The sequence below is a fragment of the Oncorhynchus masou genome, unplaced genomic scaffold, assembly GCF_036934945.1.
Source record: "Oncorhynchus masou masou isolate Uvic2021 unplaced genomic scaffold, UVic_Omas_1.1 unplaced_scaffold_16___fragment_2___debris, whole genome shotgun sequence".
Taxonomy (NCBI): domain Eukaryota; kingdom Metazoa; phylum Chordata; class Actinopteri; order Salmoniformes; family Salmonidae; genus Oncorhynchus; species Oncorhynchus masou.
In genome coordinates, this window is record NW_027016525.1 from 357340 (window position 1) to 379953 (window position 22614).

General features: G+C 42.7%; 3 protein-coding genes across 4 annotated transcripts in view; all 3 read right to left on the reverse strand.

Moving 5' to 3' along the window:
* Nucleotides 1-1679, reverse strand: part of LOC135538662 (protein TANC1-like) — a 293087-nt gene extending 291408 nt beyond the window's left edge. Inside the window, 1 exon segment of the mRNA XM_064964546.1 lies at nucleotides 1598-1679. The gene's annotated coding sequence lies outside the window, so the exon portion shown is untranslated.
* Nucleotides 1680-3919: 2240 nt separating this feature from the next.
* LOC135538668 (death-associated protein-like 1 homolog) lies at nucleotides 3920-6390 on the reverse strand. Its single transcript, XM_064964567.1, has 4 exons — nucleotides 6146-6390; nucleotides 4945-5044; nucleotides 4685-4748; nucleotides 3920-4473 (listed from the first exon to the last, which is right to left on the reverse strand). Exons 1-4 carry the CDS (start codon nucleotides 6210-6212, stop codon nucleotides 4348-4350), a joined length of 357 nt encoding a protein of 118 aa, XP_064820639.1. The 5' UTR covers nucleotides 6213-6390; the 3' UTR covers nucleotides 3920-4347.
* An 881-nt stretch (nucleotides 6391-7271) lies between these two features.
* LOC135538667 (plakophilin-4-like) lies at nucleotides 7272-18223 on the reverse strand. Of its 2 annotated transcripts, XM_064964565.1 has the most exons (10): nucleotides 18187-18220; nucleotides 16554-16751; nucleotides 15678-15851; nucleotides 15115-15265; nucleotides 13794-13986; nucleotides 13308-13392; nucleotides 10115-10232; nucleotides 9755-9886; nucleotides 8898-8971; nucleotides 7272-8207 (listed from the first exon to the last, which is right to left on the reverse strand). In XM_064964565.1, exons 1-10 carry the CDS (start codon nucleotides 18199-18201, stop codon nucleotides 7953-7955), a joined length of 1395 nt encoding a protein of 464 aa, XP_064820637.1. In that variant the 5' UTR covers nucleotides 18202-18220; the 3' UTR covers nucleotides 7272-7952. The 2 variants fall into 2 exon arrangements, with proteins under 2 accessions (XP_064820637.1, XP_064820638.1); XM_064964566.1 differs by lacking the exon at nucleotides 9755-9886 and having other exon boundaries at nucleotides 18187-18223.
* Between the last annotated feature and the right edge of the window lie 4391 nt (nucleotides 18224-22614).

Consider the following 22614-nt stretch of genomic DNA (forward strand, 5'->3'; position numbering starts at 1 on the left):
ATCCAATAGTCAAAGGTTAATGAAATACAAATGGTATAGAGGGAAATAGTCCTATAATTCCTATAATAACTACAACCTAAAACTTCTGACCTGGGAATATTGAAGACTCATGTTAAAAGGAACCACCAGCTTTCATATGTTCTCATGTTCTGAGCAAGGAACTGAAACGTTAGCTTTCTTACATAGCACATATTGCACTTTTACTTTCTTCTCCAACACTTTGTTTTTGCATTATTTAAACCAAATTGAACATGTTTCATTATTTACTTGAGGCTAAATTGATTTTATTGATGTATTATATTAAGTTAAAATAAGTGTTAATTCAGTATTGTTGTAATTGTCATTATTACAAATACATTTTTTTTAATCGGCCGATTAATCGGTATCGGCTTTTTTGGTCCTCCAATAATCGGTATTGGTGTTGAAAAATCAGAATCGGTCGACCTCTAGTCTTGACTTCAAAACCACCACCTCATATACATTTCAAGCATCAAACAAGACCACATTACTATGTAATAAACTATTTCTGATCCATTAAAAACAGGATATAATTTTAGCACTTAATTAACATTACAGAATATAATGAAGTGCAATAGCATTGTTAATGGTATGGTAACAAGTTAGTTTCTCACAATAAACACGGGAATACACCACATACACCTACTTGGTTTTATTATAGAGGTGTAACAACACAAGAACAGTATAGAAAATGGAAGGTTTTGAGGATAGGGTTAAAAAAGGGGTGGGATACCTGTTATTCTAGTTACTATGGCACACAGTGTGTGGTGTTTTACATTTAAAAAATATAATTCATCTATACTGTACTTAAATGAATTGGTATCTGGTCAAATAATGGTTTTCGTTGTGTGTAACTAACATGTTACTATACCATTACCATGTTATTCCTAGTAGTAGCAAAGTCAACAGCTGTTGTTGTTTTTTTGTCTCTTGTAGGAATGCATTGCTGACAGTTTACACATTTCCCAAGCACGCCAAAATGAGCGGCAATTTCAGCGTGAGACTATAAAATCAAATAAAGCCAACAGGATTTAGTTCAGCAAGGTTCTGACTGGCCTGATAACAGCGACAAAATCTGACAAGTTGCACAGCTAACGTTTTTGAACATACGTTTAAGCTATGGTTGGACTCAATATAAATGTCTAAAGATTTTAGTTAAGACTTAACAGCTTGACTTAAAGCTCGAGCTGTCAAAGAGGGCACTTTCACAAGAACCCCCCCTCACACTTTGCTCAACAAATAATTTATTTTAAAGTGAGGCCCTATCGCTCACTATTAAACACACTTCCCGCATAATAGACATAGACATGTTTATAGCAATAGACATGTTTATTTAACGCTCTGTTTCTTTCTTCAATGTGAACTCACAGCACTTCCAGTCAAACACGTTTCCAACGTATGCATCCTCCTTGCTAACTCTTCCTCCACTAGACAGCCTGAGAAAAGCCGAAACTAAACTCTCCTAATAGCTCGCTAAGTTAGTCTACTTTCTCTCCTCAAACCTAACTAAACACAGTCCAAGCTGTACTTGATAGTTTCTCTAAAGACGAACACACTGAACTTGAGTCAAAATATTTACCTGGGAAATGTCATGGATATCTCAGTAGGAAAAGTTTTCCAACGGCTTAACTCCACATGAATCCTCTGATGGACCAAAGGTACTGCGCGAGCTCCTCCCTCTCTCCATGAGGTCACTTATAACCTTGGTCGTGCGCGCAACTGCGCATCGACTGCAGTGCACGGTACTGGTAACCATGCAGACCACCAAGCATAGTGCATGCCTAAAGTGCATAATCGTATTTAATCAAAGTACAGTAGTGATGCGCATTAACAAAGCCCTTTGTTGTTGTTACGTTTATTCTATGTAGGCCGACAGACATTACATTTGCGAAACGTATTTGATGTGGTGTAAAATGACTTGCTGAACGAAGATTGCTGGATTAGTGTTTCATTGAGTGATATTTAATGTGAAGTAAATTACAAGTGCTTAAGGCTTGCTTTTTATACCATTATAGTCAGGTGTATGGCGACACCGTGAGGCACAAACTGCTATCTCAATCAACTGTCTTTTCAAGTATTTTCAATTTTCAGGACGGAAGTGACCGGTCTGAAATAAAAAATTTGCAACTTTAAAAAAAAAAATTCTTATGTGGAAGCTCCCGAGTGGCACATTAGTCTAAGGCACTGCATCTCAGTGCAAGAGGCGTCACTATAGACACCCTGGTTTAAATCCAGGCTTCATCACATCCGGCTGTGACTGGAAGTCCCATAGGGCAGTGCACAATTGGCCCAGCAGCATTATTGTAAATAATAATTTGTTCTTAACGGACTTGCCTTGTTAAATACAAACAAAAAAATGTATTCCCACTTCCTTGTCACACCCATGGCACATCCTGGTGTAAAAACTTAAGAAGAATATACATGGACAAACAACCACAGAAGTAGCCTGTACACCACAATGGATACTAGAAGTTACATTAGGCATTGGTTTTCATATTGTTTATAACAATGTCATTCCTATAATTATTTTCTTGAACAGAAATGTTTTACTAAAACATAACAGAATATGAAGAAACAGCACATATTTTGGTTACATCTCTCAACTTCTCCTCCCCTGTGTGAGGCAGGGTTATTGTTGGACTCGTGTTTTCTCAGCAGTACAGCAGATGTCATAGAAGCAATCAACCCTATCAGATGGCTGGGAAGTCATTGCCAGGGAAATGCACCGTCTGTCTGCAGCTCAGCAGACCACCAACCACTCCATCCCTCAGCTAGAGACTGAGGCCTCAATTACATACACAGATGGTACCAAAGGCTTGAGTGAAGATTGAGCGCCACAGAGCTTTAGGTCTGTATGGTATCTCAATGTTATTAATATGATATCTATCCTCCAGTCTCCTTGTTATGAATGCACAGGTAACTAGCCCGAATCCCAACGGATCAAAAAGCCTCATAGGCTGAAGGTGAGAACAAAGCGAGTGCCTTCGCATATTCTGTCCAACCTCACCAGCTGCTGGAATAGAATCCGGCAAAGACTGCCAATTGTTGTAAAACATTTGTTTCCTGCGTTATGCTACTACTGGCTACCGCCATCTTGCAAAATAGCAGGTTAGTATGTCCTAGTATTTCCCCAGTGTGCCATAAAAGGCTTTTACTGGCACTGACTTCTTTGCCACAAAGACAGGCAACAAAAGATGAAATAAGCTAGGAGCCTGAACAGTGAAACCCAAAATGAACATTTGTGATGAGTGGGGCACTACTCTGGTTTGTCAGACAAAGTGTCCCCAGATACTGTTGGCTCTGGCAGAAGTACTCACTCAATTCAGCACTTGGCTGGGTTCATCCTCACAACAGGGGATCTTTTGTGAGGGCTCTATAAGAGATGTCGACACATGCAGAGAACCCCCCGCCACCCAAAAAAAAGAGGCAAAGTTCAAAGACACTCTGCTGTGGGTTAGTTTCTGTGGAAACACCAGGACACTGGCATACTGCTGGCAGAGACGTACTGAGACATGCCACAGTACGTTTCACTCTCAGGAAATAATGCATAGTACTAGAATTATGAAATGGTGTAGATTGTGATGTACAATATGCATGTGGAAGAGCAGTTCCCATCAATATAATAGACAAGCAATTCAGAAAATACCTCATAATGACAGGGGAAATGGACTCAAAGACCCTGGTTTTCCTAGGTGTTAAACATCCATGATAAAGCTTTTAAAAAAGCAACAAAAAAAATTCCATCTCCTTCAAGCTAACGGGAGTTAGTTGTCGCCACCCTCTGGTCATTACAAAATTTGCAGTATGAAAAAGCAACACTTTCAACTGAACAATTCATTAATTGCATTTTATTTAATCATGTGAATCTAGAAGTAACCATAAAAAAACAAAGGACAAAATGTTTAATGCCATGCAGTTTTGTTTTTTATTCAAGCTTCTCACTATGAAAACATTCAATGACAAAAGTCAGTCATCCAGCTTTTACCCACTTATGCAACATACCATTTAAAAAATGCCCACCATGCGTGCCTTTAGTTCACAGGATGTCTCATTCATACATTTTTTTTTAAGGCACAGTAAGTGCTGGTTTGGAATAAGCTGAAAACCCACCATATCCCTTCAAAGCTCCACTTTCTCACCTAAAAGTAGCAAAGTCACAAATTGGAACTAATTAAAAGCCAAATTGATTCTACATTAAATCAAGAAAGTTAAACATTAAAGTATTTTCTGGTATCTCATGTCGGTCCCCTCATGCATACAACTAACACATCCTGTTGGTCTTTCACAGACGACTTCACGTTTCCCCTCAGGCAACTTCAACACGCTGCTTCAGAACTTTTTGGGTTGCTGGATGCAGAAGCTGGACTTGAAAGCTGGCGAGTGTGCCTTCTCCATAGCAGGTCTGAGTCTGCTGTGTTTCACACTTACTGGGGTCTCTGGGAAGTCATGTCCCAACTGAAACAATGAGGACATCTTATAAAATCATGGCTTACCAAGCAATCCAGAGGAGACCATTTTACTATGCCAATCTGAAGAAGCTAGGCTACGAGTAAAGTGTTTTGACTTGCATGATCATTACGAATGATCCCCCCCCCCATCTAAACCTGTTTTTTGGCCAACCCTTGTGGGACTGATGCAGCCATCATTATAAGTCAGATATCCTTACCTTGTCAAGTGTTCCTGACGTCAAGACACTGATTTGCTGCATTCTGCTGGAGGTGGCTGCAGATCTAGAACAGTATTACATGTTTAACGACAAACATTGCATTTAAGGGTTTTCCTGACACACTCTCAATGTTAAAAACATTTGAACACAAACCGAGCTCTGTAAATGACGAGACCCTGTATTTGGGAGTATTGGGTCGTTGTCATTTGGCACCAAATAGAATAAAAGACTAAAACAGGGAGGGGCTAACTGAACTGTACCTGGGTTTGGGAACTTTGTGTTCCCTCTCTGGGTTCACATGGTGGGTGGCATGACTCTCCTCACAGCTTTTCTTGACCACTCGTTTTCCCCCAGCCTTCACTGTGGTGCCAGAGTGGATCCGTTTAAAATAGGTGAAAATATATTAATGACATACTCGTTCTTTGCAAATCCAGAATTTAATTTGGAAAGTTATACAACTTCTTGAACTTGGTCATGAAGGAGTTAAAACTATTCAGAGTTACTGTAAGACAACACTAAACAACTTCAGGTTATAATGTCTTGGAATTTTGCCATTATACAACGAGACTTTGGGAGTGTCAGTGTTGGAAGAAGAAAGTTGGCCGTGAGAAGAGAGTTCAGCATTGTTGTTTCTTTTCCTCTGACTTGCTATAGGCAGGTTTAATCAAAAGAGTCTACTTTACCCACATCCTGTCAAAGCAAAAAGGCTTTGATGTTCTAGAATGCCCCCAAACAACGTGCAACTCAGAAATAATTACATTTCTACTGTGCAAAGAATCTTTGAGGGACCGGTATGAAGCAGGGCAAAACTGATCCAAAAATCACTTTTACTCAGAGACACCTATGGCCCCAGAATGTACTTTCTGGGACATCTGCACGTCACACCAGTATGCAATAGGCATCTCGTGGGCCAGGCCCAAATACCAAAGATATGTGGACATGCAAACATCCCGTCAATTAGCATTTTAATAATAGTTTGAGTGGGAGTATTTGGACTCAAAATCCCCCTACATAAGCACAAATCTGCAGGGGATATTCACTTAACTATATGGACAGTGTTGGCCTGTCCCTTGGGTGCAGCTTAGAGCACAGAATGTACCATGTTTGCACAATATGTTATGCACCGATGCAGTTTTCATCACGCATCGTAACGGGAAAAAAACATAGTAGCAGTAATGGGGGCATTTAGAACTACTTTAGTTGTAACTCGTTTACCACCTACGCACTTGAGGTTTGAGCGTGCGCTCCAACATTGTCGCCAACCAATGTTTTTACAAGATTGTAACAATGTTTGCATGCGACAACAAGATCAGGTCTATATTGTAAATGCACTGAATGTAAACCTCACTTACGTCGAAAAAGCAAACCAGACAGACATTACATCGAACACATTTTTGGACAAAGAAAATATGCACAACTTGATGCAAATTAGAAATTAATATGAACAAGTCACCACCATACCTGCTGGAGGATGGCCAGCCTTCAATTCAGGACTCTCTCTCACTCCAGATTTAGATAGTTGCACCATTCTCGACTTCTGAACAACAATAATGGCACACAAAGTACTACAACGCCCATTTTATACCGCTGAAAGGCAAATGACTTAGTTTACGCAGGAAGCGAGCATCAGCAGCATGAGGCTGCAGCAGACTCATGTATTCCACATGAGTGAACCAGAAATATGGAGTGAACAGTTTCAACAACTTGCATGTTCTATCCATTCAGTGTATAGATCGGCGCATTCGTGTGCATGGTGCTCATTGAGGATGTTCATGATCTAATCCTACTTCTTATCTACCAATTCTGTCATTTATTCGACACCATTGCCTAGTTCAAAAACAACCTCCAGCCACGCCCCTTTTGTTTTCAGATCTGAATTTAACGGAATAGATGTAAGCAATATGGTGATGGTAGTGTGAATTTACACATCACTATCGGACTTTTTAAAGATCTATACATTACGAAGGACCAAGCGTACAGGGAGGGGCTAGAGATATTTTCATGAACTCATCTCTCATTTATCTTAGTGATAAATGCGTGATATTTATGTAATAAATTGTTTAAAATATTTTGAAAATAAAACTTGATGTCCTGAAAAAAAAAACGATGCCTCCACTATCTGTCTTTTTGTCACTTCTAACAACTTCCATAAGTATATCTGGAAAGGTCTTTAGTCTGTTTATGAACTATGACGAAGAAAATGCTGAGTGTCTGGTCATTCTATCATGTTGTTGTTTGTCCCAAATGACACCCTATTCTTTATATAGTGCACTACTTTTGACAAAGGCCCATAGTGCACTACATTTGACCAGAGACCTATGTAAAGAATAGGGTGCCATTTTATTAGGGGCATTTCATTGTCTTCTTTTTCTACTGAAATAATTGGATGTATGCAAAGGGGAGAGGATGAGGAAGCATAGGGAGGAGTTGTAGAGCTCTTCATGGACCAAATGTTAACATTTATTTCTGTTGGTTGTTGTGCACAGAAAATGTCAGCGAACTATCGATGAAAGATCCAAGACAGAGAATGGAAAAATAAAGAGAATATCTTTCAAAGTCACAAAAATGTCTGCAATTACACAATTCATTTAAAAAACAAAAGTGAACTTTTATTATCGTTGCATGTTTGTGTTATGATGCCATCTTTTCCCTCATCCCTTTATTTCTTCATATATTTATAGATCTATAATATAGATTTGACATGGCACACCTCTTTTACCAGTGCTGATGAATGTAAACCAGGTGGCATTTTTTCTGTATTTACAATAAAATGAAGGAAATGTACAAGACTCCATGGCATACACAATCTCAACATTAAGAACAAATACAATTTGATCCCTCTGTACAAACTAACATCTTTAGGTTACAACACACTTTTTTTTTTACAGATATGAGTTCATGATCCATTTTTGCCTACGAACATACACATTCCCCCTTCTGACTCTTTACCGCAAACCTTTCGTCACATAACCCACACCTTCACCATGCTACCACAGCTACAAGTTTCCAAAAGAAAAAGTAACATCTAGACAGAGCAGGACACCACTCACGATAATGTCCAGTGCCGCCCGCCCTGAACACAACCACTGCTCTTCTTTAAAAAAAAAAAAAAACACATTCCTTGGTTTCCTTCTTTCTTTGGTTAACATTCCATTTCTCCATCTGCCATCGCGTCGATCTCCACATTCAGATCCACATTTTCAAAAACAAACACACAAGTAAAAGTTCATGGAAGAGTTCATCTGTCGGGGATTCCAAGATGGATTCCCTATACCCAGGAATCTGGCGAACCTGGGTACTGATCCGCCCTGTAGGAAGGCCTCCGGGTGGTGGAGTAAAAGTCCACGTAATTCGTGGTGGATTTGAGTCCGTGACCGTGCGACTTAGAGCTGTAGTCTGCTGTGGGGGGGAAGCTGACCACTTCCTCCACGTAGGGGTCATCGTAGCCGTGTGGAGACTGCAGGTACATTCTGTAGGTGTCGTAGTTCCGCCTGCTCGGCTCCTCAGTGTAGTACATCTGCTGCTGTGGAGACAAGAGAAGCAACAATCAGATCGGTCTATGTCAAATACAGGAAAATATCTACTTTCAACTGTCCGATGGCATAAAAGGATGATAAATAGTTTGTTGATTCAAACGTATTACAACTTTGTGTATCAAAATTCACGCTGTGTGGCTGTCTAGCTGAACAAAGTTGGTTGTAATGAGTGGTGGCCGGTGGCTCTTTAAAATCGGAGGACAGGCTCCAAGTAATGGCCGGAAAATAATGAATGGAATGTTATCAAACGTCACAGCCGTTATTATGAGACATCCTTCCTTCACTAGCCTCCTTTGGGTGTAATATCCTGACCGTCTATTTCCTGTCTAGTCAGAGACGGGTAGAGGGAGGAGAGCAGGGCACAAAGATCCCTCCTCTTGGGTGTTATCCGAGTGAGCACACAGGGACGTGTCCACACTGTGACAGGTGCCTGAGATGCACCCACTGCCGCCCAGCCCATCCCTATTACAGCAGTCACATTCATTCTCCCTCACACAATGACTGATGTGTTGGACGTCTCCCAACTCTCTCATTCACCCACACTGTAATATGTGTCAGTCTCCTTCCATTAGTGTAGCGGAGCGAACCAGCCGCCTGCACCGGCAAAGTTGATAGTGCAGGGAAAGATGGGGATATTCGACCAGAAGGGATTGATTTAGAGTCTGTATTGAATTTACCTGTGCTCTTCTGGGGTCCTCTCTTGTCGGTGAGGAGTAGGACCCGACATAATATGGTGACGGCTTTCCAGACCCTGGAAGAGAAATTAACAAGATAATGGTATAACTAAAAATTGCCATGAACATAAACGTTGTTACCGTGCAATATTACTCCAGGGAGTGTTGCTGGGTAGACAGGCAGAAGGTTAGGCAGGGAGGCTGCAGCTTCCCCAGCTCTGTTTACTCTGCCGTCTCAGCACCCTATTGATGGCCCTCCATCTGGCAGCGGCCATTGTTAGTTGCCCTGAGGAAGAGTAGGGCTACTTCCCAAATGGCACCCCATTTCCATATATAGTGCACTACTGTAGACCAGGGCTCTGGTCAAAAGTAGTGCACTATATAAGGAATAGGGTGCCATTTGGGAAGTATCCCTACTCTTCCTCAGGGCAACTAACAATGGCCGCTTTGTAGTGGCTGCTGAGCCGAGTTGCTCACAATGCAGGCGGACCAGCCACTATATTGCTCAGCAGACCCACTTAAACGCAACAAAGAGGCTCAAGTGCTCTTTTGAACTACCGACCGTCTAAGAGCCTCCAGCTCCCAATAAGGATGATAAGAAACAGGAAGGTAGGGGATAGCTAGCGGAGAGCTAAGGGAGATCTAGGGGAGTGCTAGGGGAGAGGGGGCATGGAATGGGATTCCTGGGAGTGGTGAGATGGATTACGCCCTACATAGAGGCAGAAAGGCCCTAGGGGATACTTTGATCACGGTCTGGTGCACATGGCTGATAAGTTTTCAATCAAATTCCAACATCTCAACCGATACCTGTGTTTTTATGGGCGATTTTTGTGTGATAATTCTCTATGCTCATTGTTTACCTGTATATTGGTATTTATGTACATTGTTGTCCCCTTGGTTTTTATAAAATTGCATAGTTGACTGTGCCCTGTGATAATCAGAACGGTGTTCTTTGATTCCCAGCATTGCAGGAGAGGAGGTTGTACTGCCAGCTGTGGAGAACACAACATGGAGATCAAAACAACGAAACGTTGAATTGAAACGCATGTGTCCTTATCTAGGGCTATGTCCCCAACGGCTCCTCATTTCCAATCTAGTGCATTACTTTTGAAAAGAGCCCTGTGGGTCCTGGTCAAAAGTAGTGCACTAGGCCCCCTAGGGAATAGATTGCCATTTGGGACGTAGCCAAGGTGAATGATCGTCTACGTAGCTAGGCTGACCTGACTGGTTGACCGGTGACATCTGTATGGTGCTGGTAAGGAGGGTGGGCTGAGACTTGAATCTGTCGCGCTCTAGAGTAGACACGGGCGTAACGAAGTGGTGTTGGTTCCATCCGTCCTGAAGACCAGCAGAGAAAGGAAACAGTGTTAGTATGAGCAACAGAGACCTGGGGTGCGTCACAACCATATTTCCTTTCTCCTGAAGTGTACACTCCTTCACTACATCCCACAAACCTAAAAGCATTGGGCTAATGGAAGTTTACTCATATTTCTTACACCAGTAATTTCCTTTAAATGAAGGGAAGTGAACAAATCGAATAGAAATGTAAATGGTTGCATTCACATATTTAACAGATGGTATTGTTGGTGTAGTGAAATGCTTGTGTTCCTAGCTCCAAAAGTGCAATAATATCTAACAATTCACAACAATACACACATCTAAATGTAAAAGAATGGAATCAAGAAACACAGAAATATTAAGACAAGAGTGGCCAGACGAAAGCCACTTCTCAGTAAAAGGCACCGACAGCCCACTTGAAGTTTGCCAAAAGGCACCTAAAGGACTCTCAAACAATGAGAAACAAGATTCTCTGGTCTGATGAAACCAAGATTGAACGCTTTTGCCTGAATTCCAACTGGAGGAAACCTGGCACCATCCCTACGTGAAGCATGGTGGTGGCAGCATCATTCTGTGGGGATGATTTCCAGCGGTAGGGACTGGAAGACTAGTCAGGATCGAGGGAAAGATGAACAGAGCAGTACAGAGAGATTATTGATGAAAACCTGCTCCAGAGTGCTCAAGACCTCAGATGGGTGAAGGTTCACCTTCCAACAGGACAACGACGCTAAGCACACAGCCAAGACAACGCAGGAGTGGCTTCAGGACAAGTCTTTGAATGTCCTTGAGTGGCCCAGCCAGACTTGAACCCAATCAAACATCTCTGGAACGAACTGTAAATAGCTGTGCAGCAACACTCCCCATCCAACCTGACAGAGCTTGAGGATCTGCAGAGAAGAATGAGAAACCCTCCAAATACAGGTGTGCCAAGCTTGTAGAGTCATACTCAAGAAGACTCGAGGATGTATTCGCTGCCAGAGGTGCTTCAACAAAGTACTGAGTAAAGGGTCTGAATATTTATTTAAAATGTACATTTAAAAAAAATGTTAACGTAATCAATTTTAGAACAAGGCGGTAACTTAATGTGGAAAAGGGGTCTGAAAACTTTCCGAATGCACTGTATACTGTGATTGGAAGTATAGACATTATGGACAGTATGTGAATAGAATATGTAGTATTTCTGTAGAATACGTAGGATAGAATAGTATATGAACAAGGGTGGAATAGGATGGCATTGACTAGAATACAGTATTATACACATGAAATGTAATGTAAACATTATTAAAGTGACCAGTGTTCCATGTCTATGTACAGTTGAAGTCGGAGGTTTACATATACTTAGGTTGGAGTCATTAAAACTAATTTTTCAACCATTCCACACATTCCTTGTTAACAAACTCTAGTTTTGGCAAGTCTGTTAATTCATCTACTTTGTGTATGACACAAGTAATTTTTCCAACAATTGTTTACATACAGTTTTTTTCACTTATAATTCACAGTATCACAATTCCAGTGGGTCAGAAGTTTACATACACTAAGTTGGCTGTGCCTTTAAACAGCTTGGAAAATTCCAGAAAATGATGTCATGGCTTTAAAAGCTTCTGATAGGCTAATTGACGGTGGCTGTATTTCAAGGCCTACCTTCAAACTCAGTGCCTCTTTGCTTGATATCATGGGAAAATCAAAATAATTCAACAAAGATCTCAGAAAAAAAGAATTGTAGACCTCCACAAGTCTGGTTCATCCTTGGGAACAATTTCCAAACGCCTGAAAGTACCACGTTCGTCTGCACAAACAATAGTATGCAAGTATAAACACCATGGGACCATGCAGCCGTCATACCGCTCAGGAAGGAGACGCATTCTGACTCCTAGTGATGAACGTACTTTGGTGCGAAAAGTGCAAATCAATCCCAGAACAACAGCAAAGGACCTTGTGAAGATGCTGGAGGAAACAGGTGCAAAAGCATCAATATCCACAGTAAAACAAGTCCTATATCGACATAACCCGAAAGGCCGCTCAGCAAGGTAGAAGCCACTGCTCCAAAACCGCCATAAAAAACACGGTTTGCAACTGCACATGGGGACAAAGATCGTACTTTTTGGAGAAATGTCCTCTGGTCTGAAGAAACAAAAATAGAACTGTTTGACCATCGTTATGTTTGAAGGAAAGGGGGGTGCTTGCAAACCGAAGAACACCATCCCAACCTTGAAACACGGGGATGTCAGCATGTTGTGGAGATGCTTTGCTGCAGGAGGGACTGGTGCACTTTACAAAATAGATGGCGTCATGAGGAAGGAAAATGTTTTGGAAATATTGAAGCAACATCTCAAGACATCAGTCAGGAAGTTCAAGCTTGGTCGCAAATGGGTTTGCCAAATGGACAAGGAACCCAACATTCTTCCAAAGTTGTCAGTCAAGGTATTGGAGTGTCCATCACATAGCCCTGACCTCAATCCTATAGAAAATTATTTGAGGAACTAAAAAAGTGTGTAAGCAAGGAGGCCTACAAACCTGACACGGTTACACCAGCTCTGTCAGGAGGAATGGGCCAAAATTCACCCAACTTATTGTGGGAGGCTTGTGGAAGCCTACCTGAAATGTTTGACCCAAGTTAAACAATTTAAAGGCAATGCTACCAAATACTAATTGAATGTATGTAAACTTCTGACCCATTGGGAATGTGATGAAAGAAATAAAAGCTGAAATAGATCATTCTCTCTACTATTATTCTGACACTTCACATTCTTAGAATAAAGTGGTGATCCTAAGTGACCTAAGACAGGGAATTTTTACTAGGATTAAACAATTCCTGAATTGTGAAGAACAGAATTTAAATGTATTTGGCTAAGGTGTATGTAAACTTCCGACTTCAACTGTAAGGTGCAGGGTTCAGTAACTGGGTGGTAGCTGGATAGTGACAGTGACCAAGTTTAGGGCAGGGTACTGGGTAGAGGCCGGTTAGTGATGGCTATTTAACAGTCTGATGTGCACACTTTGGCAGGAAGGAGAGATCATTGAGACGTATCCCTATTGTAAATGGCCTCCTCATCCCAACCCTGGTCCTTCTCTTACCTTCTTATAGATAGTTCTCAGGTCTCTGTACTGCCAGAGTGTGTTGAGGACCTGAGCGGCAGCTTTCACCACCTTCATGGAGTACCTTTTAGGGACAGAGAGACACGCGTCATGACACATTACCACTGAGAATTTAGGACCACAGCCTCTTAGGAATCAGTGGCAAATACATGACATATTGCATGTTTCTGTGATAGAAAAACGTGTCTACTCTCAACCGTCCTCGAGAATCTCGCCTTAGATCATTCTGAGGTGTGCATGTCTCTTCTTAGACTCTCCATGTGCATCCCAAATGACACCCTATTCCGCATAGAGTATAATGCACTACGTTTGACCAGACCTTCTCTTCCTTGTATGTTTTTTCCCCTTCCCATAATACTCTGATCAAAAGTAATGCACTATAAAGAGAATCCGGTGCCATTTAGGACGCAATGCAGACTCTGTCTTACAAGCAGCCGAAGGCAGCCCCCCCCCCCCTTCCCTTACCTCTCTCCCCTGCCCTTGGTGATGTTGAACAGCTTTTCGATGCCGCCCGTGTCGGCCAGTGCCTTGGCGTTCTCCATGTTCTTGCTGGTGACCTCGTGCAGGGTGCAGCAGATGGCCGCCACCGTCTCGTCAGAGAGCAGGGTGGTGTCGCCCCCAGGGAGACGGTTCACCAGGTCCCTCATCGCATACTTCCCTGGGAGGGAGGGAGGGAGGGAGGGAGGGAGGGAGGGAGGGAGGGAGGGAGGGAGGGAGGGAGGGAGGGAGGGAGGGGGAGGGAGGGAGGGAGGGAGGGAGGGAGGGAGGGAGGGAGGGAGGGAGGGAGTACTGCTTATGTACTGTACTTGTAACTTCCGTTATAAACTGACCATCTAGATAATGGCAAGGTTTCTTTATAAACTGATTCTAGCTGTCATCCTCACCTTCACATAGAACATAATGTATTTTTTATAAATTTGCTGCAAATAAATGATAGCTACACCTTCAACTAAAACGCCACAGAGAGAGAAACAGACAAACGGAAACAAAGAGACATTCATTGGATTTGTGTCCTACGTAATGTATTTGTACGGCAGATTCCTTTCTCTAGGGCCGTGTAAGAGTACACGGTGTACTTTTTACGTTGCGGATGCTACATGAGTTCAGCTTGAGTTGTACTTCCACAGCCAACCATGTGGCGTTCCATAGTGCTAGTAGCCCCCCCAAGGGTCTACACCTACAGATCCCCCCCGAAGAGAAATCCCTCCATAGGCTAAAGGCTCTGCTGGCTCAGACTCGCTGGGACGCAAACTCATTCATTCCATAGCAGCCATCCCATAACAACCTGTTTCCCTGAAAAGGGGTGATTTCACGAAAAACAAGAAGGAATTTGGGGATGCAATTTAAGTGCGCGCGATCTGGGCAGTTCGATGAGTAAGCAAGCGCTCACAACTCTTCTAGTTCTACTTCATTTTGAACCTCTAATTTCCCATCATCTCTTGCCTTTTTCATACTCTGTAATGCTGCATAGCCCATGTAGGTAAACCAGTATATAGTGCTGGTCTTTATTTATTTGCTCTGTGGTTGTGTAGCACATGTACATAGCCTACTGTACTGGTGGGTTGCGTTCCCCCCTACTACATTGCAGGTGCATTGGAACAACCAATTGTTGTGCGCCACGTCGTCGACTGCACAGTCGGGATCAAATTGTTATAATATAGGACGTGGTGAGCAGATACGATAAACACCTATCCATGTTTTGAGAGACCTGGCAGGCGCCTGCAATGCAGTCAGCCTGGAACGTGGCCCGGGTCATCCCTTCACAGAGCCCGTGTTCGCTCCTCACCTATGAGCTCCTTGTTCCTGACGTCCAGGGCCATGTTCCTCAGGGCGGTGGCCACAGAGCAGACCACCCTGTCGTTGTCCATCCTCAGCAGCTCCACCAGGATGGGCAGACCCTTCTCCTTGCGCACCGCCGCACGGATGTACGCCGCAAACTAGTACAGAGAAGACCGAGAGAGGACGTTTAAACTCTCCAACGCATCTCGACCCAAAAGTGTACACTTCAAGTTTCCAAGAAAGAAATGTGTTTTGCAGTAATTAGCACACAGGACATAGAAGACTTAAAAATGTACATTGACTTCACCTATAAACAACAATTGACAGTTCCCATTTAAAAATGGTTGCCTTCACACATCTAAGAAACCATACCTGTTACACAGGGGGAAAAGAACATTCAATAGAGCAGTGTTCCTGTCATATCCTCTCCTGGGTGCTGTGTTGACTGTGTCCCAAAATGGCACCCTATTCCCTATATAGCGCACTACTTCTGACCGGCCCTGGTCAGAAGTAGTGCGCTATATATATGGAATATGGTGCCATTCAGGGCGCACTGTGTGTACTATATACCTTCCAGTTCCCAGCAGACAGGTTCTGTAAGGAGCCCGCTGAGCCCTCCAGAGTGGCAGGGTTGGAGCTCTCGGCCAGCATGGTCAGGTAGGGCTTCACCACGGCTGGGTGCCACAGCATCTCCGCCCCCTTGGGGGACTTGGAGAAGCCAGGGATGGGGCCCACTCCATCCCACTGAGAACACATGATCACGACTAGAGGTTCTAATACAATGTTGACCGTATACGATGACCGAGTACAGTGTTGAGGTTTACTTTAGCTCAGGGGCTGTATGTGTCTCAGAGTAGGAGTGCTGCTCTAGGATCAGTTGAGCCTGTTTTAAGATCAGAATTAAAAATATTATATGGACAGGAGATACCTGGTCCTAATTCAGCACTTCTGCTCTGAGATGTTTTGTGAATATGGGCTCCTAGAAGAGTTAGAGGAAAGCTCACTCCAAAATCAAAGTCGGTCAGATGTGGTCTACTGAGTCCACGTCCCACGCCATCTGTTGTGGAGATCAAGCGATACGACGACTCAATCCCAAATGATTTGGAATTGACAGGCAGACTCCGTCTGATTCCGTCATGTTAGACAACAGATGGGGTGGAACGTAGACTCATCTCGCTACTAGACTACTCTTAATTAAAAAGAACATACATACATCTATAAATACATACATACACGTTTGACAAACATTTGGAGTGAACATTCACATTAAAGCCTGGAAAGTGACATTTCTGAGCTCGCCTGGAGTGAACATTCACTTTGGAGGCCTAGGAAGTGATATTTCCACCACTCAGATGGAAGTTGTGTCTATGGGCGCTGGGCAAAACAAGGTGCACTACATAAGTCTTAAACGGCACCCTAAGCAGCGTTATTATTCCCCAAGCTTACCTGCTCTTCCTGGGAGCCCTTTTTCTTCTTCTTCTTCTTCTTCTTCCGGCCCCAGCAGCTGGATTCCACGTCCTTACTGGGAGACTCACTGCCCAGTAGACCGTCCAGCTCCTGGGCTCCCTGAAACCTTGACGGGGGCATCTCCAGCTCCAGGCGATACGACAGGTTCCTCAGAGTGCAAATACAGTTCTCCACAATCTAGAGAGAGAGAGAGAGAGAGTGAGTGAGGAGAGGCGGGGAGTCCTGTTAATCATTGAATGTTATTTGATTTATTTCATTGATTTAATATGTTTCTATACGACTACTTTGGCAATGTGTGCAGTAACACTTTCCATGCCAATAAAGCCTTTTGAATTAGAGAGAGAATAGAGAAAGAATGAGTGAGAGAGAATAGAGATTGTGAGAGTGAGAATAGAGATCGTGATCGAGAGAGAGAGAGAAGAGACCGAGTGAGCGAGAGAGAGAGAACATTCTGGGAGAGAAGTCATGCAGAAGAACGGCTCCTGACTTATTATAACCTTTTGGTTAATTTACGAGATTGACACGATTAACTTCTTGAAACTCCCCATCCCGGATCCGGGTTTGTGACTAAAGCCTCAGGCTCATTAGCATAACGCAACGTTAACGATTTCTGAAAATCGTAAATAAAATGAAAATAATGCGTCTGCTCTCAAGCTTAGCCTTTTCTTAACAACACTGTCATCTCAGATTTTCAAAATATGCTTTTGAACCATAGAAATTGACTAATATGTGTAAGAGTATGCAAAGCTAGCATAGCATTTTGAGTAGCATTTAGCACGCAACATTTTCACAAAAACCAGATAACCAAATAAATAAAATCATTTACCTTTGAAGAGCTTCTGATGTTTTCAATGAGGAGACTCTCAGTTACATACCAAATGCGCAGTTTTTCCTGAAAGCGTCTGTGTGTAGGAGAAATCGTTCCGTTTTCTACATTGCGTCTGGCTACCGAAACGAAAATTCAGTCACCTACAACGTAAAACTTTTTCCGGATTAACTACATAATATCGACCGAAACATGGCAAACGTTGTTTGGAATCAATCCTCAAGGTGTTTTTTCACATATCTCTTCATTGATATGCAGTTCGTGGAAGCTTGCTTTCCTCTCTGTATCCCATGTAAAAATACTGGCAGGTGACTTTTGCGCACCAATTTCGGCGCAGGACACCGGGCGGACACCTGGTAAATGTGGTCTCTTATGGTCAATCTTCCAATGATCTGCCTACAAATACGTCACAATGCTGCAGACACCTTGGGGAAACGACAGAAAGGGCAGGCTCATTCCTCTCGCATTCACAGCCATATAAGGAGACAATGGAAAACAGAGCCTCAAAAATCCTTGTCATTTCCTGGATGCCATCTCATCTTGGTTTTGCCTGAAGCTCACGTTCTAGGGCACGCACAGAGAATATCTTGGTATTTCTGGACACGTCAGAGTGTTTTCTTTCGAATGCTATCAATTATATGCATAGTCGAGCATCTTTTTGTGACATCCAAAAATGAAATAGCGCCCCCATAGATGTAAGAGGTTAAATCAGTAAAAAATGTACAGGTAACCAAATTGTACAACTGAAGAGCAACACAGGAGGAGAGGATTGGTCTTTTAACTCACTGTGTCAATCTTCATCGTGGTAGCTAGCCAAATTCAAATCTGTCAGCAAGCATACCGTCTAGCTCTAACTGTTCACTGGTGGTAACCATAGCAAATGGCCACTGAGGCAGCGCTAGCAGCAACAACAGAACCCCCCCCCCCCCCCTTTTTTTTGAATAACCAGCAGAAATCAAATCAGAGAAAGGAAGAATCAATTTTAAAACACAGAATTCTGAGGGAGAACCCAGAAACTTGGTTTTGCCGACTGCTCACAAAACTGGACTGTCACAAACCTGTTATTTTACACAGACCACACTACTGCCTGGCATTTCAGCTGTAACCAGGCATTTCAGCTGTAACCAGGCATTTCAGCTGTAACCAGGCATTTCAGCTGTACCACAAAGACAGGCATCCGCAAGGGAAAGCAAATCCACGTTTGAGGACAGCAATAAGGTCCAGGAAAACAGGTTACTGACGGTAAACATGTACCAGAACGGCACTGTCATGGTCCAGGGCAGTGAGGCTGCACTCAGCTCTTTGTGCAGGACTTCCCCACCCTAACGAAGATAGCGGAAAGCAAAAAAGAAAAGGACAGCACCCTGACCTCTCCCCTCACCTCAGGCACCCCAACAGCAGGACTATCCTCCCCCTGCCTGCCTACAACCACCAGAGACAAGACCACATTACCATGCGCGCACAGGAACACTACCGGATCTAACGACCACACGAGGGGAGGCCATACTGTTTCTAACTGTCTTCATCTCCCCCCATAGAAACAACAGTGACAGCACCGTCAACAAAAACTAAAGGAATCTGTTGCAGCTCTGGAGAAGCCTGGGTCTGTACTTTGACAATGGTAGGTTACGGGGGGACTCTTTGGGGAGATTCACCTACTGCTCACCACTTGGCCACAGTACAGTAGATTATATGATTACAGACATTGACTCTTTCTCTCTCAGCTCATTCACTGTCAAGCCACTAACACCAACACCAAATTACATTGTTCCTCAAAAGAAAAGACATGGAAACAACCACACATTCACAGCCCAGTAAGCTGTACAACATCACAAATTCATACAGATGGGCCCAAAACAGCACAGAAGAATATCAGAAAGCAACCTGGAACCAAAATATCCAAACACTCTTGGATAACTTTATGGATAGCGCATTCACTCACAGTAAAGAAGGCATCAATCTGGCAGTAAAAAACATCAACTATATACTCAGGCAAATGGCAAAAGAAGCACAATTGAAATTGATAAAAAAAAAAAAATATCACAGATGACAACTGGTTTGATGCAGATTGTAAAATTATAAGGAAAAAACTTAGAACACTATCCAACCAAAAGCACAGAGGCCCAAATAATGGTGAATTACACCTTCATTACAGTGAGACTTTAAAACTCTATAAAAACATACACTCAGAACCAAAAAAGCACAATACAACAGCAAGCAGCTGACACTAATTGAGGAGTCCATAAACACAAACAACTTCTGGCAAATTATATATATCTAAAATCAAAACAAGAGGAATTAGCGATACAAAATGGTGACATATGGACAACTCATTTTAAAACACTCTACAACACCGTTCAAATTGACACAAACGCAGAACGACAAATTCATGAGAAGTTGAATGGATTAGTAAAAGCTATAAAGGACCATCAAAATCTATTGGACTCCCCAATTACTGACCAGGAGCTCTATAAGAAACTTCAGGCTCTCAAATTTAAAAAAGCATGCGGACCTGATGGCATCATAAATGAGATGCTCAAACTCACTAGTGCAAAATTGCAATTGGCTATATTTAATTTGATCCTGAGTGTAGGTTATTTCCCTGATATCTGGAATCAAGGACTCATAAACCCAATCTTTAAGAACAGAGACAAATTTGACCCTAACAAATACAGAGGCATTTGTGTGAACAGTAAGGTTTTCTGTAGTATTATAAATGTAAGAGTTCTAAACTTCCTTAATAAGCACAATGTCTTGAGTAAAAGCAAAATTGTATTTATACCAAAACATCACACGACTGATGATATTTACACCCTACACACCCTGATAGATAAACATGTCCACCAAAATAATACCAAAATATACTCTTGCTTTATCGACTTCCAAAAAGCATTTGATTCTATTTAGCATACAGAACTTTTCTACAAAGTTATTGAAAGTGGTGTAGGGGGTAAAACGTATGACATAATTAAATCAATGTATACTGGCAATACGTGCAGCATTAAAATTGGCAAGATAATAACAGAATTCTTTAACCAGAGTTGGGGTTGCAATCTGAGCCCTGCACTCTTCAATATTTACATCAACGAATTGGCCACTATTCTAGAAAAATCCTCAGCCCCTGGTGTTAGTCTCCACAATTTAGAAGTTAAATGCCCACTCTTCGCAGATGAGCTATGCCTGCTGTCACCCACAGCACATGGCCTACAGCAGAGCCTGGACCTGCTAGAGCAGTACTGCCAGACCTGGGCCCTGGCAGTAAACCCCAAAAAGAAGATCCCGATCTCAGGGAATTAGACCAAAGTTCTCAATTGGTTCAAAATATATAGGAGTACTGCACACACTACAATTACTTAGGTTTAAAAATAAGCTCAACTGGACACCTTAATGAGGCAGTGAATGAACTGAGAAAGCACGCAAGGCATTCTATGCCATTAAAAAGCTAATTCAAATTGAAATACCTATTAAAATTTGGCTAAAACTAATTCAATATGTCATTGAACCAATTGCACTTTATGGCAGCGAGGTGTTGGGTCCACTTGCAAAACAAGATTTCATCAAATGGGACAAACACCCCATTGAAACTATGCATGCAGATTTCTGTAAGATTCTCCTATATGTCCAGAGGAAAACTACAAACAACGCATGCAGGGCAGAATTAGGCCAATATCCACTAATAATAAAAACTCATATAAGAGCAATTAAGTTTTGGAAACATCTAAAATACAGTGACCCCCTCTCATACCATTACCACAACCTGCAATGCCAAGAGCTGAGCAAAGAAAAGAGTCCCCTCATCCAGCTGGTCCTGAGTTCACAAACCGGTTCTACTAACACACTGAAGCCTCAGGACCAGAACATCCAATCAATCGGAATAAAACAAATTACAACAAAGTCAAAACAAAACTACATTGCTTATTAGGAAACACAAGCACAAACACAAAGCAAAATGCAGCTATCTGGCCCTAAATCGACAGTACACCGTGTCTAACTATTTGACCATGGTTACTGACCAAAACCTTGACAAAGTACAGGCTCAGTGAGCACAGCCTTGCCATTGAGAAGGGTAGACACAAGAAAACCTGTCAAGGTTTAAAAGACCTCTCTGATGAGAGTAGGCTACCCGTCCTGTTGGGGGAGGACACAGAGAGCTGTGGGTTGGCAGCGCACTACATTGCTGCCTGTCATAAGATGAGGGACAGTGTCTGACAGACTAATCAATCTGCACATGTACTCTACTGTATGCTTATTGTTATTGTTCAATGTATGGTTATTTTGGTTACTGTTATCCCATTGACAATTTTGATTCTCATTATTTTCATATTGTAAATATCTAAAATAAGCTTTGGCAATATGTACATTGTTACGTCACGCCAATAAAGCAAATTGAATTGCTAACAGAAATAGAGAGCAAGAGATACCAAGTGAGAGAGAGAGAGAGACACCGAGAGAGAGACACACCGAGAGAGACATCGAGAGAGAGAGACACGAGAGAGAGACACAGAGAGAGAGAGACACCGAGAGAGAGAGACACACAACGAGAGACCGAGAGAGAGAGACACAACGAGAGAGAGAGACACACAACGAGAGAGAGAGAGAGACAGAGAGAGAGAGACACACAACGAGAGAGAGAGAGACACAGAGAGAGAGAGAGAGAGACCGACTGAGAGAGAGAGACCGAGAGAGAGAGAGAGAGACACAACGAGAGAGAGACACAGAAAGAGAGAGAGACACACACAACGAGAGAGAGACACACACAACGAGAGAGAGAGAGACACACACAACGAGAGAGAGAGAGACACACAACGAGAGAGAGAGAGACACACAGAGAGAGAGAGAGACCGAGAGAGAGACACACCGCGAGAGAGACCGAGAGAGAGACACACCGAGAGAGAGAGAGACACACCGAGAGAGAGAGACACAGAGAGAGAGAGAGACAGAGAGACCGAGAGAGAGAGAGACCGAGAGAGAGAGAGAGAGAGAGAGAGACCGAGAGAGAGACAGAGAGAGAGAGGCCGAGAGAGACACCGAGAGAGAGAGAGAGAGAGGATACACCGAGAGAGACACGAGAGAGAGAGAGAGAGACGAGAGAGACACCGAGACAGACCGAGAGAGAGAGAGAGAGAGAGAGAGAGAGAGAGAGAGACAGAGAGAGAGAGAGAGAGAGAGAGGCAGAGAGAGACAGAGAGAGAGAGACAGAGGCCGAGAGAGACA